The 19,674-nt window shown below is 33.0% G+C and overlaps 1 protein-coding gene and 2 long non-coding RNA genes across 10 annotated transcripts; 1 reads left to right on the top strand and 2 right to left on the bottom strand.

The window, feature by feature from the left end:
- The first annotated feature begins 2,607 nt into the window (after window positions 1–2,607).
- LOC106417962 (putative pumilio homolog 7, chloroplastic) lies at window positions 2,608–7,640 on the top strand. The gene is made up of 5 exons (XM_013858667.3): window positions 2,608–4,737; window positions 4,974–5,136; window positions 6,617–6,780; window positions 6,858–7,113; window positions 7,201–7,640. The coding sequence occupies exons 1-5, from the start codon at window positions 3,788–3,790 to the stop codon at window positions 7,303–7,305; spliced, it is 1,638 nt and encodes a 545-aa protein (XP_013714121.2). The 5' UTR covers window positions 2,608–3,787; the 3' UTR covers window positions 7,306–7,640.
- A 529-nt stretch (window positions 7,641–8,169) lies between these two features.
- LOC125575151 lies at window positions 8,170–11,001 on the bottom strand. Of its 8 annotated transcripts, none has more exons than XR_002662061.2 (8): window positions 10,800–11,001; window positions 10,466–10,535; window positions 9,993–10,374; window positions 9,427–9,492; window positions 9,184–9,261; window positions 8,878–9,095; window positions 8,570–8,779; window positions 8,170–8,485 (listed from the first exon to the last, which is right to left on the bottom strand). It is a non-coding gene; the product is annotated as an uncharacterized LOC125575151 (long non-coding RNA). The 8 variants fall into 8 exon arrangements; XR_007319241.1 differs by having other exon boundaries at window positions 8,170–8,432; window positions 9,993–10,392; XR_001270515.3 differs by having other exon boundaries at window positions 9,993–10,392.
- A 441-nt stretch (window positions 11,002–11,442) lies between these two features.
- Window positions 11,443–16,633, bottom strand: LOC106416793. Its single transcript, XR_007319243.1, has 4 exons — window positions 16,579–16,633; window positions 16,388–16,459; window positions 13,548–16,123; window positions 11,443–13,449 (listed from the first exon to the last, which is right to left on the bottom strand). It is a non-coding gene; the product is annotated as an uncharacterized LOC106416793 (long non-coding RNA).
- Between the last annotated feature and the right edge of the window lie 3,041 nt (window positions 16,634–19,674).

Below are 19,674 nucleotides of genomic sequence, written 5' to 3' on the forward strand. Positions count from 1 at the left end.
AAGAGTTATTCTTGGGTTCAACCTCTAGGTTCATCAGCCAATAGGATTTCATTATTTTAAATTCGATATCTTTTAAAAAAGGAAAGAAAATATTATCAAATTATATTATGTTTTTAAAATAAAAAAGTAAAAAAAAATAGCAGCTACAGAAAAAAAAATTAAAAAAATCATTTTAACGTCGTCAGTAAAACACTAAACCCTAAATCCTAATCCCTAAATCCTAAACCATTGGGTAAACTCTAAACCCTTGGGTAAACCCTAAACTCTTGGATAAATCCTAAACTCTAAATAAAAACACTAAACCCTAAAACTCTAAACCCTAAATCCTAAACCCTAAACCCTAAACCCTTGAGTGTTTTAGTGTTTAGTGATTTTGATTTAGAGTTTAAGATTTATCATAGAGTTTAAGATTTATCCTAGAGTTTAGGGTTTACCCAAGGGTTTAAGGTTTAGGATTTAGGGTTTAGGGATTATGATTTAGGGTTTAATGTTTTGCTGACGATGTTAAAAATATTTTTTTTGGTAATTACTACTATTTTTTATTTATTTATTTTTACCTTTTAATTTTAAAAAGATAATATAATTTGACGATATTTTGTTTTTTTTTAAAAGATATCAAATATGAAATAACACAATCCTATTGGTTGGTGAACCTCTCGATAATAAGTCTTTGGATAAATTATTTGGTACATAATTTCACGAAGAACTATTTCCATAACACTTCGATGACAAATGGTTTTACATTGACAATATCTTCGATTAACATACTCTCAGCAACACCTTACCACAACAAACGGTTATGTCTGTATCACTTTGAAACTTGCGATAAGATTGAATCTTATAGGCTTTTTTTTGGGTGTAAATGTTAAGAAGAATCTTATAGTTTACAAGAAATTGCAAATGGGAATATTAAATATTTATGTTATACAAAGAATAGTTGCGTTTATTAAAAAGTATGATATAGCAAACATTTGAACAAAATTTTGGATACGTAACACATTAATAGAATTACAAGCTACATTACATCAAATATCACCACATAGTTTTTTTTGTTTTTAACGTTGGTAAATGTTACAGACGATTTTACAGCCGACAATTATACGAGGATTTACGTCTAACTGGATCATCTGAGCCGTCTTGTGAAATCCACGCTTGACGGTACTTCTTGAGCCATGCTGAAGATCTCTTGTAAGCTTTTTTTTCATTAATTCGTATAACTCTATCTTCTCCGGGGATCGAAACCCAAATATCCTCGTGTATAAGCATTAACTAGATATTGACCCGCGCTATGCGCGGATATTGTTTTATCAAATTTTTTATTTATATTTTTTGTTATATATATATATTTGACATCTATATAATATTTTTTTTTATGTATATTGAATTGATTTGTGTTATAGTATTAGTTTACAATGTAAATGTTTCATATAGTAATTTAATGGTTTAACTTGACGATTAATTGTGATATTATTTTCCTTAAATTAAAAAATTTAAATTTTCTTAAATTTATTTTTTTTTAATTTTGCATATTTTAACATTGTAATTATCAAAGTGTATTTAAAAAAATATATGTGCTTAAATGTGTTCTAGATATATATCTTATTAAACATTAAGATTAACATTTTTAAAGAATGTATATATATATATATATAATTTATTAAATATAATTAACAAATTTATGGGATTTTCTTATATCACATTTTTTGTTAAAAATATTATAATACATTTGGCCAGAAAATATCAATGGATAGAATTTTAAGATCATCAATTTGCTAGTTAAATTCGTTTATGGATTAGGCCCATTATTTAAACACAGTAATTTGACAAAGAAACAAAATTAAGCTCACACTTGTAACAGATTTTTGTCGGGGAAGGAAAAAAAATTTGTAAGCTCAACAACTTCTTTTGTTAAAAAAATTGTTTCTGTCGGTGAAAACTGAAAAGTAAAGGGAAAACACAAATAAAGTTCTTTGTTTCTCTCTCTCTCTTTTTTGATGGACCGATCGAAACTGTGGTTTCCAAACTATCTACGTAATCAATTGATCTTCTTATAACTCTTTTGTTTCTCAAGAGATGCATGAGGTTTGCTATGTCAATTGGCAAAAAAATTTAAAGGTTATCATCTTTACCTAAGACACTTAAATTGACCTGCTCTTAAACTAACCATTAAGTATAATATTTCCGTAGAGGTTGCTAGGCGTATTCATTTTCAGTTTTAAGAAAGTTAAGATATCAAATCCTAGTAATATATATGGGAAGTTGTTACATAACGAAGTCAACACATAAACGGATAAAATCTTTAAAATAAAAATTTTACTTTTTATATCAAAACTAAAGAATATAGATGGGAAGTTGGTAGATGACAAAATCAAATTATAAGGGAAGAAATCTTAAAAATAGCTAATCTATACTACTAAAATTTAACAGTTTAATAGTTTAAATATTTACGGTCCTGAAGATTAGGTTTTGTAGATTTGATCAAATCCATTTTTTTTGAGGTAAGAAATATTTTGATGAAGCTGATTTTATGTAGATCTTTATTAGATATAAATATTTTGAAATTTTGAAAATACAATATATATCAATTTACCATTTTTATTAAACTCACAGTAATTTTCATCTAAATTTATGACTTAAGCAATCTTAAAAATGTGTATGAATAGAAACGAAAATATAAAGAATTGTCTTATTTACAAAGGTTTGTTTGAAATGTAAAGATGAAACAGATCATATTTGGCTTACATGATTGTGGATATTAGACATTCAAGCTTCATTGCTGACTATGTTATGTTCATAATGGCAGGCAACATAATGAAAATTTAAGTAGATGTAACAGAGGAACAAACGATTTCGGTTTAGATAAAGGCCTCACATTCAAGCTTCACTGGTGATATATGATGTGGAAATAAAACAATTCGGTTTATTATTCATACCAAACGTAAGTCTACTTCTAGAGATTGTTAAAATGTTTAGTATGATGAAATATGGACAAATATGTATTGATATGAATTGATTTGGTTATGGTATGTTGCATGTGCAATTCGTAAACTGAAGATGAGCAATTATGAGGTTTATATTGACCTGATATTACTTGTACGTATTGAAGCGATCAAGCAGAGAAATAGGCGCCTTGTGCTAGTATTGTTTGTGTAAGGTCGGTTTACTATTGGTACGATTAAAAGTTATATTTGTTAGCTTTCAGTAGATAACCAAAGTATGATTTGTTTAAAGTCGGTTTGAATTAAGTCACTCGATAATATTAGGAATATTTTGTATTGAGTATGGATAATAAATTGTAAAAGCTAGAATAGGTCCAAAAGTCAATGACAACCTTTGTAAGTAGATAAAAAGTAGGACTCTATTTTAATAGATTAGATATCACCGCATAGTTTGTTTAGGAATAAATCTCATAAGTTTTTTATTGGAATACTCAATAAATAGTCAATGTTGCCTTAATTAAATAAAGTTTAGAAAATGTAAGTAAGTTTGACCGATTCAAAACCTTAAAAGATCATTTATAAAGATTTTATTCTAAATCAGTTACTGTTGATTTAGTCTTTACATCAAATCTGTAAGTAGAGAACGATTATAACGCTAAAACAGACAATTAAGGAGATATATACGTTTATTTTATTTCTTTGAAAAAAATAATAATGTTTTCACTCTCCCTACCTCCTCCTCCTTAACTACTGTGTGGTTTTGAACCTTTCACTTTCATTTTAAGAGAGACCAAAATAAACTAGCCAACTGTTGTCATCATCTTCCTCCTACCTCTCTCTTATGCAAGATGGGTGAGTTTCGAGAAGCTTATGTTTCCTCGTCTCCTCTACGCACACCGTCGCAATCACCTAACTTCAGTCTTCTACGACAAAACTACTTTCATGGAGATTTCTCTTTAAACTCGTCGTCGGATTATTCTCTGTCGAGTTCCTTCTCTAACGGGTTCTCTTCTTCCGATGACAGTTCTTCTTCTCCCTTCGCTTCACCTCCGTTCAACGGGATCATCCCTATCCACAACCACGCCACTTATCATCACGAGCCATTGCTTTATAAAGATCATGAGAAGAGTGTTCATGGTGATGATACGGGTCTATGCGAAGATCTCTATCACATGAAAATCACCGAGGAGACAGGGACTCATCGAGGCTTTTCATGGTTGAACAACAATCAAGATTCCGACCAAAACATAAACTACGACAAGAGAAACACGTTTGGGAACCAAACTCAAGATTCCATATCCAACACTCGCCAGTTCGATTGGCCTAGCTACTCAAACAGTAACGTTGGTAATAACAGTCCTTACATCAATGGAGGAGGAAGTAGAGAACACTCGGCTTACTACAGAACAATGGCAACATCAGACATGTCGCCATTATTCTGCCAAGGCTCTGAGCCATTTAGCTTGGATCATCAGAGAACCAAATCATTCATCTCTGACCATGGAAGCACTAGTCTGCCTAACGTGTGTGACGTTCAGGGATATGTGTACTTGATGGCTAAAGACCAACACGGATGTAGATTCTTGCAGAGGATATTCGATGAAGGAACACCTGTTGACGCCTTGGTTATATTCAATGAGGTTATTCCTCATGTCGTTGAGCTTATGATGGATCCTTTTGGGAATTACTTGATGCAGAAGCTTTTAGATGTTTGTAATGAAGAACAAAGGACGCAGATTGTGCTTGTGGCTACTGCTGAGCCTGGTCAACTTATCAGGATATCTCTCAACGCATACGGGTAAAATAAAAAACTATTACATGTTACTTGTGATCATAGCCGGATCTGAGATTTAAGGGGTCATGATTCATGAACATTTATATGTTAATCTTAATAATTTGACAATTTGATGAATATACTTTACCTTAAAATTTTATGAGCCAAAACAAATGATTCATCCGGTTGTGATCAGAACCGACCATGATTGTGATGTTTTAGGTTACGTGTAATAACCTTTGTTCCTTTTTGTTTTGTAGTACTCGAGTTGTTCAGAGATTAGTGGAAACGATTAAGACAGGAAAACAAGTTTCTCTTGTGAAATCGGCGCTGAGACCTGGCTTTCTTGATTTGATCAAGGATTTAAATGGCAACCATGTGATTCAACGTTGCTTGCAATGCCTAAGCACTGAAGATAACAAGGTCAAATCACTTTCTTTTAATCTTGATCTCAAGATCATGTACATTAGCTTAAAACCTAACTAGGAGTTGACATAGTAGATACAACTCTTGGATCACCTAATAGCAGTCCCTGGTTTTTTAGAGGGGTCATTGAACAAATTTTACCAAGACTGCTACAGATTTCTTGATTTTCTAACATACACTCAATAAAGATGTGTCATCACATGACACCCCATTCACTGAAGAAGTCTGCCTCTACCTAATAGGGATCTAAGAGGTCCCATATTCTAGCCCGGTTAAAAAGTTCTGGATACTCACCAAAAAAATGTTAATTTAAGATGGTTTTGACCTCGCGTTATGGTTTTAAAAATATATTAATTTAAAGGGTTTTTAATGATAAATCTCATCAACTAAAGATATTTCTTAAAACTCTCCCCCAACTTATTATCTTGTAATTTAACCCTTCAAGTTCTATTCCGTTAGATTTTGTTACCTTCCGTCTATTGTTCTGTTATTTATGCACGGATACCGTTTACACACAAACGCAAAGTTTCATTTTAGTGATAAATCTCTCCAACTAAAGATTTTTCGTAGAAAATTCTCTCAACTTGTTAACTTGTAATTTAACCCCTCAAGTTCTATTCTGTTAGATTTTGTTACCTCTGTCTATTGTTATGTTATTTATGAACGGATACCGTTTACACACAAACCCAAAGTTTCATTTAAACTATAAAACATGTTTTCTTTATTAAATGAAATAGAGCAGACAATGAAGCTCAAAATCCCAAATCGAAAGTTAGGTGTTCCAAAATAGCAATGCAAAGACCATAAAAGACCATAAAACAGAGCATTGAAAAAGATAACGCTAATTTAGACAAAAATTAACATTGTCTTGTCTCTATTTATGGTCTTTTTCAATGCTCAGTTTTATTAGGGGTGGGCAAAAAAAATAGAACAAAAATTATGTGTAAAGTCAATGCTATTTTCTCTAATCGAACAAAAAAATAGAACAAAAAATAGAACAAAGATTTCTTTTATGTTTTACAAATTAAATTTTCATAACCAAACTAGAACAAAAATAAAAATCAACTCGACTAAACACATTTAAAAAAAGAAAACATGTTTTTTTAGGTTTAAATGAAACTTTGCATTTGTGTGTAAACGGTATCCGTTCATAAATAACGGAACAATAGACCGAGGTAACAAAATCTAACAGAATAGAACTTGAGGGGGTAAATTACAAGATAACAAGTTGAGGGAATTTTCTTCAAAAAATCTTTAGTTGGGAGATTCATCACTAAAATGAAACTCGGCGTAAACGATATCCGTCCATAAATAACGGAACAATAGACGGAGGATAACAAAATCTAACGGAATAGAACTTGAGGGGTTAAATTACAAGATAACAAGTTGGGGAAATTTTTTACGAAAAATCTTTAGTTGAGGGGATTTATCACTAAAAACCCTAATTTAAACTTTATTTCCTTTTGTTTCTCGACAGTTTATCTTTGACGCAGCTACCAAGTTCTGCACTGAAATCGCAACACATCGACATGGATGTTGTGTACTCCAAAAATGCATTGCTTATTCAATGAGACAACAACGAGAGAAGCTGATCGGTGAAATCTCTAGAAATAGTCTCCTACTTGCTCAAGACCCCTTTGGGTATAAATAAATTGATCTCACTACACAAAGGAACACACATACTCTTTTTGCATGATCGATATTTTTTTTTTGTGTAGGAACTACGCAGTACAGTTCGTTATAGAGCTGAGGATACCTTCGGCCGTAGCGATGATGTTGAGTCAGTTAAAAGGGCATTACGTACAACTTTCCATGCAGAAGTTCAGTAGCCACATGGTGGAAAGATGCCTCATGCATTGTCCCGAGAGTCGTCCACAGATAGTGCGTGAGCTTGTCTCAGTTCCTCACTTTGATCACCTTCTTCAAGACCCTTACGCTAATTTCGTCATCCAAGCCGCTCTTGCTGCCACTAAGGTACTACAGACATTACGTACCAAGTTTGATTAATTTTCTTTTGGTTTGGTTTGAAGGAACTTAAACCGGGATTGAACATATCAACAGGGTCCACTTCATGCTTCACTAGTGGAAGTCATAAGACCACATGCGATTCTGCGTAATAATCCTTATTGCAAAAGGATTTTCTCGAGGAATCTATTGAAGAAGTGAAAGGATGTGTTGAGACTGTAATAAGTCTGTAATTTCAAGACTCTGTTGTTGTTTTTCTTTCTGGTCCCAAGGCTTCGTTTTTATGAATAATCTCTGGTGAATGTGTCCACACACGAGAGCTCTATGTTTTGTTTTTGTGTTTTTGTGTTCTTGTTTCTTGTTCTGTATTTTTTGCTCTGTTGTTTCTTTTGTTTTGTTGTTGTTTTTGTCTCTGTTAATTTCATGTTGTAACAAAATCGGGTTTCTTAATCCGGTTTAAGCTTTTAATAATTTTTATTAATACATAATAATTTTTATTAACTGGTGAAGCCCATTTATGGCCTCTTAAGCGTTACCCACAAGGAACATTAGGGTTTTAAACAGAACACTTGAAGCCGCCTCTGTATATAATATACTAGGGTAAACCCACCCTACGGGCGGGCATGTGAATAAACTAATAGGAAAATTTATGTTTTAATTTTTAATTTACTCTAACTAAAAATAGTATTAAGATTCATAATTGTTTTACAACAATTTTATCTATTTATTTTAGAAATTTTAAGCGTCAATATAATCCTACAATTATATTTTTTTTTCATACATTTTAACAAAACAGTGATTACTTTTATCCTATTTAATTTGTACACTACGTATTAATCTCATATCTCAAATTAAAGTTTATAAGAAACAATCGAATAACCATTCATGATACATCTTGTACTTTATCATGAATTTGTTAGTAGAAAGTGGTTTATAAATTGAAGCGTTTTAATTTATTTACAAATTTTTATAAATACAAATTTTGAGTTAAGTGTTTTCTATTCAAGTTGGATGTTTGTAACCTTGATAAGTATTTGGCCATATACTATGTTGTTACATATAAAGGATGTCACGATATCAAATATGAATAAAAGGAATCTCCTTTACAATTGCTAAGTGTTCTCGACAGATTTGCAGAGCTCTCAAAATTTATTGAAAAACAGAGAAAAATGCATGATAAAATTGTTGAGATCGAAAAAAAAAATCTGTTCTGAGAGTTGGATTAATTTATAAAGACATTGTGTAGCTCCATATACCACTTGAGAGACCATCCCCGATTCTCCATGATGGAGCCTCCATCGTTTACAAAAATATCAAGCACCCCCCCCCTGTTCATTTTAATATAAATTGGTGATTGCAGCTGATCCATTGATACATTTTTCTGCACTGAATATTCCCTCTTAACAGTTAATACATGTCTCAAGGTTATAATCAAAATTCTTATAACATGTAGTTATAATGTTACCTGTACGTCTGATGCACTCTTTGTTGAGTTCAATAGCATCTATTTTTTCTTGGTCTTCCTCTTCCTCGTCTTCTTCTTGTTCCGCAGCAGAAGCTTCACACTTTGCAAACCAAACCCACACCGCCATACCTTGTAATGCTTTGTGCGGTCCAATAGTCGCTCATATAAAGCTCGTGTCCTTTCCGATTCTCCTTTTGATATCATGAACGCCTGCCACACACACAAAAAAAAAAAATTCAATGATCCAAGCGATTCAAAAGTCTGAGGAATATTTTACTTTTTTGAATCTATTGGACTGAATATTTTACCTTCATAGCAGTTAGGGCATGTCAAGTGCTGGCTGAGATATTGCAAGCTCAAAGATAGTTCTAGCTAGTTCAGTCTCAGCAAGAGACCTCTCTAGCTCAGCGTATTTGCTCCAAGCATAGCAATTCTCTGGAAACCACTCAAGATAAAGCTCATAAAGCTTTCTACATCTATCTATGTTTCCCAGCTGGAGCTCAATCTCAATGTAGTTCTTGAATATCTGTTTACAGAAGAAAAATATAACCAAAAATAAGTACGTTAAATGAGAGCAATGAAACATATAACGTTCAAGCACATTTCATGCTTACCTTAGTTTTTGGAGCTTTCCCAATAGCGTTTCCTCATATCTACCGAGCACCGGCGAGATTCAATTGCCGGATTTCAAACTGAGCAGCAAGCAACCATATTTTGGCAAAGAAAAATTTGGATAAGCTTAAGACATTCTATGTAATGTTTGGTAAGATGAATACAAACAGTCAGACTAAACTGCTAGAGTGAAACACAAATGAAAGTAACTTCACAAGTTTCAGAACAGGTAGGCTTTGGCGTACCAGTATACATCTCGTGTACGCTCCACATCTTCCGTTTTAATCTCTTCATACAATGCATAGTTAATCCTACAACAATTAGTTATATCAGTGTCAATTTCAGTAAATCGCAGATCAAAATATGCTAATAAAAGACAAACAAACAACAATAGCTTTCCACGTAATGCAACAATCTATTTCAATAAATTAATTGTGACCTCAATGTGCAGCTTAAAACTCAATGAGAGCTAATACTGACTAAGTCAACCAAACCCAAACCCATATTAACATTCTTATGCGTAGCATGATCAACATTTTACGCAAACCATGAACCCAACATTCTAAAATAATTCTGCATTATTTCAAAATCGCAGAACCAAATATGCAAATAAAAGACAAACAATAATAGCTTTCACTGTTAAAGAAACTAATTATGCAAACCATGATCAAACTCTAACAACTCAGTTTAAAAAATTAACCTTCTTATCCAAAGCATGATTCACATAACTACATAAGAAGTAAATATTCTAATTCTAGCTAAATCGATTATGCATTATTGCCAAAACCAAACTGAAAAAGAATAAACTCACCAGAGATAGATGTGTGTTTGCCAGTATCATTTCTCTTCAACAGCTGGAATATTAGCAATAGCCCTCTCCTAGATCTCTCTTATCCTATCTTTGTTCCCCACAGTTTCTTCAAGCATAACGTAATCAAACCAAGAATCATAGTTCAAAGGGTTCTTCCTCACTTCATCTTCATACTGAAACCTCCTATTCCCAGCAATGGCATCCTCAATCCCTTCCTTATCACCATACTGTTTCTCAAACGCCACAAACTTTTTATACAAATCCTAAGCTCTCCTTGTAGGAATATGATCAAGAGCAAATTGTAGATAAACCTAGCACGTTCCGGCTCCTTGCATCGCTCTTCAAACTCAGCTAACACCACAAAGAGCGTCTCGTACACGTACTGCTCGCTCCAAGAGGGCTGATTACTAACCGAAAGTAGTCAGTATCTATATATATATATATATAAAGAATAGTTAATGTATACATCTTACCCCAATCATCCATCTTTGTTGCCAGACATCTAGAACCAAAATATCTGATGTTCTGAACCCAACTAACATCCTGCACAAGCAGTCACAAAGGCTCTCAAAGTTCAGATTTTTAAGCGAAAGAATAGGGCAAAGAGAGTAATGTTAACCCAATTAATGATAGATTACACAAACTCAACAAAGGCAATCTACCAGTGAAACAAATACTAATTAATTAAGCTCTATGAATCGTAAACCTAAAAGGTTAAATCACAGGATCGAGAAGAAAGAACATTGACATGCCCAGCACAGACACAATTCGGGATAATAATTTTGAGAAATTAATCAAACTGAGAACCTCTTAAGGCGACGGAGGGAGGCGGAAGAGAAATTGCCTGAAACTCTAGAGGGAAGAGAAGAGAAAATAAAAGAAGAAGATGAGAGTTCGATTTGATTAGTCGAACCGTTTCAGACAGCGAAAGGAATCTCAGACGTCACGCTTCGCCGTCGCACTGAGAAGAGAGACGATCTTCATGTATCATGTAAGAGGGTCCAAATTAACAGCCCAACAGGCAATAAACAATGAAAGCCCATCCCGAATTGGATTAAATGAAACGGTGTGTTTCATTGGCCGGACACGTGTCGTCCTCTCGTGCAACGAATTTCTGACGTGTCGTCCCTGTTGGCATCACCAGGAGGGATTGAAAGTCTATTTTATATATAAAGATATGCACTAATGCTATTCCATAATGATACACTGTCATCGTAAGTGTTTTTTTTATCCGATTACAACGGTTCTATAAACTGATTAGCTCCCGTTTTGATGGCTTCACATGTTTCTGAGTTGAGAAATTAGGGTTAGTTTTTTCCTTTCTTTGCTTGTGGATTGGTTTCTGGGATATAAAGATTGCCTCTTCTTTCAGCAGCAAGATCTATTCTTGTTAGCTTTTTTTTTATTTTTATTTTATTCTTGTTAGCTTTGTTCTGGAGGCACATATCAATTCATCATCCTGTAGGGATTTTATAACTTTACAGAGTTATCTCTCTGCAAATACTATCCTTCTACTTGGTACATTTATCTTCTTTTTCAAACATTTATATCCATCACTTCCAAAACATTATCAGTGAAAATAAAAACAAAGAAAAGATACCAGACTTTATTCTGGTAATTAAATTATGTCCACGTGCCGTAACGATCGTCCCATAGTGTCATGCCATTGCCTTAACGGATGTCCACTAAGTTGATACCCTTTAATCACATGAAGATAAGTTGGCAGTACGATCAGTAAGTTGATACCCTTTAATCACATGAAGATAAGTTGGCAGTACGATCAGTACATTGGTTTGTTCTCATATCAATGAGAAAGATAGACTTTAGCTGCTTGTAAAGATTGGAGACATAAGTTGAATAAATATTCAACTAAATGTACTTTATGTTTAGGTTATTAAAAAAAAATGGTTAGGTTATTAATCGGAAAAGGAAGATTTTGTTTGTGGTGGGGTGGGGGGGGGTTAAGACTTAAAAGTTTAAATATATATAGTAAAATTTTGTAATAATGTATATTGTTTCAATATGTAAATATGATAGAACACCTACTCACATGATTACATATAGATTTTAGATACGACTAATATCTTGAATGTGACATCTATCAATAATAAAAACTCGAGAATGATCAGTTGCACATTCTAATAACTCCACATATTGATTCAATAGGTTTCCATGCTTAATACGATGCACAATTCTAGAAAATGTAAAAATTAAATTCAACATGTATAATTTATAGAATGTAACATGTAAGCGTCGGCATATGATGCACAATTCTAGAAAATGTGAACATGTTTCGAATGCTCACCAAGCGTTAGGAGCATAACACAAAACATAAACATTCAAGATTCAAGGAAACTACATAAATGAGAGAAATGTTGTCAAGACTCAAAAACCAAGGGATAAACACAAGTACCATAGCAGGGAAACTTCAAGTCAACATATACAATTTATAGTATTTAACATAGTTATAGTAATCATCAAGGTAGAATGCAAAATTCTGAAGATGTCATTTCACATGTTTATAATGATCACCAGAGAGTTATGCGCCTAAAAGTAAACATAATCAATCAAGATTCAGTGAAACTACTACCAAAATCTGCAGTCTTTCACACATGTTGATTGACAAGAGAAGAGATTTGAATATGCATCTATTTCATAAAATGAGAGACCTTATAATACATACAAGCACCAAACTGAAGAAATTACTAACACTGTTAGAATGATCACTGAGGGTTAGGAGGAGTATAACACAAAACAGAAACATTCAAGATTCAAAGAAACTACCACCACAATCTGCAGGAGTCTCTCACCTACATTGATCTACAATAGACTCCAAAGCACAACCATTTCACAAGCACCAAACCAAAGCTAATGGAAATACAAACATATACAATTCGAATCTAACATAGCAATCAGCAGCGTTAAATGCATAAATGTGAAGATGTCATTTCGCATGTTTACACTGATCACAGAGGGTAATGTCCGTACACAAACACACAAACACACAAACATTCAATATCCAAAGAAAATAATACTACAATCTGCAGTCTTCACATATGTTGATCTATAAGTAACTCTAAGCGCCAAACTATAAAGAGATTACTAACATTGTTTTAGAATGATCACTGGATTTTAGGAGTATAACACAAAAGAGAAACATTATAATTTTTTTTTTTTAAACTACCACCACAATATGCAGGAGTCTCTCACTTACTTTGATTTCCAAGAGACTCCAACATACATTCATTTCACAAAATTAGGGATTACAAACACTGACACACAAACAAAATGTTATTTTTTCTAAGAAAAACATTTCAGTTACTTTTCTCCAGTTTCTTTAGTTTACGTGTACATCACTTAACTACTTTATAAATTTTCAGAAGAGAAAAAGTCAAGAAAAGCATATACCTGAACAGAACCTTGGCATCAACGAGATAATGAACAAGCAAGCCCAAACCTAAACAATTTAAACTAGTCTTTACTTACATGTATGTGTCTCCTTCTTGTGACTTTCATCAACTAAATTACAAACAAGTTTGAAAAACACATACATACCTGAGAAATTTAGAAAGCATAATTACAAAGAAACCTGCTACACTTAAAATGAGCACCTTCTGAAGCACATGCATACCTGAGAAAAAAACAGAATTCATTAGTCTTTACTTCACGTTATGATATCTGTTTTCAGTTATCATTAAAAGTCTTTCTATTCTGTTCAAAGTCTTAGGTTTATGTATCTGAGAAATTCATATAAGCCGTAAGACTTGGTTCATAGTCTCTGTCTTAAGTCATTGGTGAGTTTTCCCAAGCAACAAGTCAGAAGAACCAACTCAATGTGTGGTTCATACACTCTGTGTTGGTCGTTTTCCATCAAACAAGCTAAACACTGACATATAGTCTTTGTCTAAATAGGCTTGTGGTGATGTAAGGAGTCTGATTTTGATTCATATCAACTCCAAAACCAATTCATTGGATTCGTGTATAAACTTCTTTGAAGCCGTGGGTACTGGTATTGTTATGACGTTTTCTCCATTCTATCCACAAAGTCCAAAACTAACCCTTAGTATTTGTCTGAAGACTTTTTAAGCTGTGGCAATAAATCTGTTTAAGATTCAACAGTCTTTGTCTGAAAACTCTTCATAAAGCCGTGGGTAGTATAGTATGTCTAGGTTAAGTCTTTGTCTTAAAACCAAAGATTTTTCGTAAGCCGTGGGTAGATATTGTCTAAAGACTCTCAGTAAGCCGTTTTAAAATCATTATTTGTCTGAAGACTATTCATAAGCCATGTGTAGCAAGAAACTCAAAGTCTCTGTATAGAAACTTTTCCTAACCCGTGGGTAGATATGGACTAAAGACTCTTCATCAGACGTTTTCAAGACAGTCTTTGTCTAAAATCTTATTGCACGCCGTGGGTACAATCAAAGTCTGTCTGAAGACTTTTCTTAAGCCGTTTGTTAGTTCTCTAAGCCGTGGGTACAATCAAAGTCTGTCTAAAGACTTTCCATCCTTTGCTTAGGCATGCACTACCAACCAATAGTTGTGACATGAATGTCCCCAAAGAATCTCTGTCTACAGACTTTTCAAAGCTCTGGGTATCTGTTTTTGATTCTCATAAAGATTTTTTTTATATTCCATTCATAGTCTTGGGTAACAGTATTTGAGAAATTTTTCCACTTCATACTCTCTGTCATAAGACTTGGTTCAAGCTGTTAGTCATTTTTCCAACTCAATTTCGGTTCATAGTTCAAGTCTTAATACTTAGTTTAAGCCGTTGGTCGTTTTTTTTCCATCCAACAAGCTAAACACTGACATGTAGTCTTTGTCAAAATACCTTTTGTTGAGGCTTGTGGTGAAGTAAAGAGTCTGTTTTTCTTTCATATTATTCGTCTTTTAAGCCGTTGGTCTTTCTCTGAAGCCTTGTGGTTACTGAAGAACAGATATGGTTTTTGCCTTTTGGTTCAAAGTCTCTGTTTTAAGTTGTTGGTCGTGTTCACCGTACAACAACTCAAACAAACATAGTCTTTGTGTAAGACTTTTCTAAGCCGCATGCAGTTTTTTTTTTTCATCCACATTTAGTCGTTTTCACATCAAATAAACTTAGAAGTCTAAAGGGTTCATAATTTCTATCTTTAAGACCTTTTATAAGCCGTGGGTAATAGTAGTATTGTCCAAGTTGAGTTGAGTCTTTGTCTAAAAAAAGCCTTTGTAATGCCGTGGGCAGTAGTATTGTCTAAAGACTCTTCATAAAGCTGTTTTAACTTACTTGTTCTAAAGACTTTTTCATAAGCCGTGTGTAACAAGCAAGTCAAAGTCTTTGTCTAAAAACTTTTCATAAGCCGTGGGTAAGATATTGTCTAAAGACTCTTCATAGAAGTCAAGGTCTTTGTTTAAAACCTTTATAAGCCGTGGGTAACTCAGTCTTTGTTTTTCTCATTTTATCCATCCAAACATTCTCAGTCTTTATGTTGTATTGTTTGTCGTTTAATCCATCCAACATTCACATTCTTTGTGTGTTTTTTTGGTAAGTTGTGGACTTGTGGGTCGTTTGATCCATCCATCCATCCAATGTTTGATAGTCTTTTTTGTCTAAAGACTATTTTGAAAGCCACGGAACATTTCCATCCAACAGTATCAAGCCGTGGGTACCATCTCAGTCTCTGTCTAAAAACTTTTCTTAAGTTGTTTGTTGTTGTTTATGTAAAAGCCGTGGGTAACTAAAGTATGTCATACTTTCCATCTTTTGCACTACCACCAACCATCAAGCGGACAATGTCCCCATTTTTTAGGCATGCACTACCACCAACCAATAGTTGTTGGGGCCATGATTTAAAAATTTCTATGGGTCTAGGCTTCAGCAACGGGACAATGTCCCCAAATAAGAATCTGTCAGCACACTATCAGATTAGTGTCTGCCTATGATCCTTTTTGGGGTTTGATGAAAAACCAAAACAAAGCTTCTCTGTTTTGATAAAAACCAAAGCAAAAAGGCTCATCTCTTGGATTGGATAAAAACCTTTGAAAATCTTATTAAAAGGATCAAGAAAAAAAAAAAAGAGCTTATCTGTTTTGTTGCTTCGGCTGTTCGGCTCACAGATTCAAACTTATCTTCAGTTGTTATGGCTTCACACATACTGAAGAAAAGAAACAAAATACATAGAGAGGCTAAAGTGAGAGACCTTATTACTTCTACGGTTGCAAACATCTAAAAGAACAGACTTATTAGAACTCAAAACAACCCAAAATCTCTGTGAATATACATATTCGCACCAACCTTTTAATTAAAGTAATCATTCAATCTGTTCACTTTATATGATCGATCCATGAATAAACATCAAATACCCCCAAATCTAAAAGCACGATGCAAACTCTAGCAAAAGACAGAGAAGTTCAAGTACCTCAACGACGGTTTCACGCGGAGTCAAGCGCTTTCATGTAGATTCAACGAACGATTGAGGAAACTTGAAACCCTAACTCACAAAATTGCAAAAACAAGATAGTTTAAACAAAATGAGAACGAACAAGAGCAAATTCGCGATCTAGAGATTAGAGAAATTGAAAAAAAGACATGCTAATCTAAGAATCTCACCACTTCCTAAGAAGAACGATAAAGACGAGAAGTATGTCTTCGTTGGCAATCGGGCTCCTGCCGCTATGAGATCTTTTGTTGATCCGTTGGATACTTCAATCGGACGGTCCTGCACTTTTTCACGCAACTCTCAACCGTACGATTTAACTTCACTCTCAACGGTCCGCCATATTAGATGGGTTTCAATATGGGCCTACCGGTGTTTGAAACTAAGGCCCATAATAAGCTCATTTATTCAAATTTCAAAATCTTAAAATATACGCTCTCCTTCGATATCCCTATTTTACAACGTTCCATCTCTCGAATCTTTCCAGTCTTTCCTTCTTCAATGGCAAATTCAAACACATACCTAACCACATCTTCTAGAAGAAACAACCAGTCTCAATCGACGCTGCAATCTTCTACATATTAACGATTATATATATTGATGAGAATCCTTCTTCCTTTCCTGCGACAGTCATTTTTATTAAATATATAATTCAGTTTCTCGAGTTAAAGGTCATAGTACGAAATGAATTGAAAAGAAGAGGCATGCACTTAATTAATTGTAGTTTGCATGCACGGAGGAGCGGGTGTTGGGAGTTTTAAAGGCTTGTTCTCCCATCCTTCAAAATTTAATTTTTATCCTTTAAACTTTAGACTTTTTCTTGGGTTCACCTGAACCCTAGGTTCACCAACCAATAGAAAGTTGTCATTTTAAATCTAGTATCTCTTAATTAAGGAAACAAAATAACTTGCCAAATTATATTATGTTTTAAAATAAAAAATTAAAAATTAAATAAATAAAAATAACAATAGTTCTAAAAAAATATTATTTAAAAAAATATTTATTTTTAAGATTTAGAGTTTAGTGTTTAAGATTTATAATTTAGAATTTATCCAAATGTTTAGTGTTTTTCCAAGGGTTTAGGGTTTACCTAAGAGTTTAGGGTTTACCCAAGGGTTTAGGGTTTACCCAAGGGTTTAAGGTTTTCCCAAGGTTTTAGGGTTTAGGATTAGAGTTTAGGGTTTAGTGTTTTGTTGACAACATGTTTAGTGTTTTTCCAAGGGTTTAGGGGTTTACCCAAGGATTTAGGGTTTAGAATTTGAGTTTAGGATTTAGTATTAGAGTTTAGGGTTTAGTGTTTTGTTGACAACATTATTTTTTTTTTGAATTCGTTTTTTATATATTATTTTTATTTATTTTTAAATTTTATTTTGAAAAAATAATATAATTTGCTAAGTTATTTGGTTTCTTTAATTAAAAGATACTAGATTTAAAATGACAATTTTCTATTGGTTGGTGAACCTAGATTCAGCTTTAAACTTTATACTTGTTACAAAGTCAAGCACTTGCGTATACAAGTTAACTTGTTGTCCATCATCATAAATTCTTACAATATTATTTGTCTGATTTTTCTTCTATATAAAACATGTAATGCATTGTGATCACATTGCCCCTTTCTAACGTAATAACATCAATATACTACTTCTTCTTCTCATTTATTATGATTCTTATTCTTTCTTATTCTTCCTCTACTTTTTCTATTAGTTACGTAACATGATCAAACAAATAAACACTTCATGTATACGAAACACAAATAAAACAATATATAATATAATTATAACACGTTATCAGCACGATCACTCTATTATTATAATTCTTTCTTTTGATTATTGTGTTCGGAGTGAGGCCTCCATTTTTATTTGTTACGTTTATGATTACCGGAGTGCGGTCCTGCTGCCCCGCTTCTTATTGTTAATTTTATAATGGTTGGTTAAGGCATCATAATGGCCGGTATACCGCCTAAACATTTAATTTCTTATTTTATAATTGACTCTATTATCATAATTTATTATTTTACAGATTTGATCACCATAATATTTTTACTTTCAAATTTGACGAATAATTTTATCACCATATATATAATTAAATATAATTAAGGAAGCACCTTTACTTATATTTGTGTTTAAACTGATAAATTTTATAATTACTCACTGATTGTTTATGATTAATTTTTATCTTATGTTTTTTTACCTCCAACGGTCATATATAAATTTGAAAAAAAAAATTACTTTCTAAACGGCTAGTTAACGGCTAATGAACAGTGTTTTAAAATCTATAAATATGCTTACAATCCATTCAATTCATTTCACATCTCTCCAAAATCTTATTCGACAAAAGAAATCATTTTCATTCATAAAAAGAAAATGTTTAATCCGATTTTTGTTCTTGTAATTGCGTTTTTATCTGCTGCTTTCTATAATTTGCTCTTTGAAGAATTCTTTCCTGAAGAAAATGTGTTTATTTTTATTTTAATGTTTTATGCATTTGTATTACTTGTAATCGCAATGTTTATCCCTGCATCTCGAATAATTAAATGAAATAATATTTCTAATCATGTTATTTACTCCATCTGTTCCAAAATAGTTGATGTTTTGGATGAAGGCACAAGAATTAAAATATACACATTTTCTAAAAAGTAACATTAAAAATATAAAATAAATCTAATCCAGCCAATCATAAAAAATACTATAAAACATCATTGGTCACACAGTTTTCAATGAACTTTAGACTAATTAAAAAATAGTATCAAACATAATGTATTTTGAAACATCAAAAATAGTATCAAACATCATGTATCACACACAACAAAGATTGAAGGAGAAAGTGAAGGAGAGTTCTTGGGTTTTGATGTTTCTACAGTTTTGGGATCCTGGGATTATTGAGGAGGCGGGTAGATCTGAATCAGAGGTTCGAATTGGAAATGAGATTTTCCAAGATCGAAAGATTGGAAACGGAATATCGCGATTCTATTTAAAATTGGGATCGGAAGATATGATCGAGGGCACAAGGAAAATGGAGATTTGGATTTGGCGACAACTAAGGAGTATGAGGATTTTCATTTTGATTTTGATCACCATCAAGATGAAATCGAATCAAGATGAAGGTATTATTTTTCTTTCCGTTAATTTGATCAATCCGAGATTTAGAGATACGGAGAGATTCCGAACAGAGGATTATAAGGAAAGTTGTAATGTGACAACACGAGAAAAAGGGGACTGGAGAAGGAGATTACGGTTAATGGGATTTTTAAGGGAGCTTGATTTGATTAA

The sequence above is a fragment of the Brassica napus genome, chromosome C2, assembly GCF_020379485.1.
Source record: "Brassica napus cultivar Da-Ae chromosome C2, Da-Ae, whole genome shotgun sequence".
NCBI classification, from domain to species: domain Eukaryota; kingdom Viridiplantae; phylum Streptophyta; class Magnoliopsida; order Brassicales; family Brassicaceae; genus Brassica; species Brassica napus.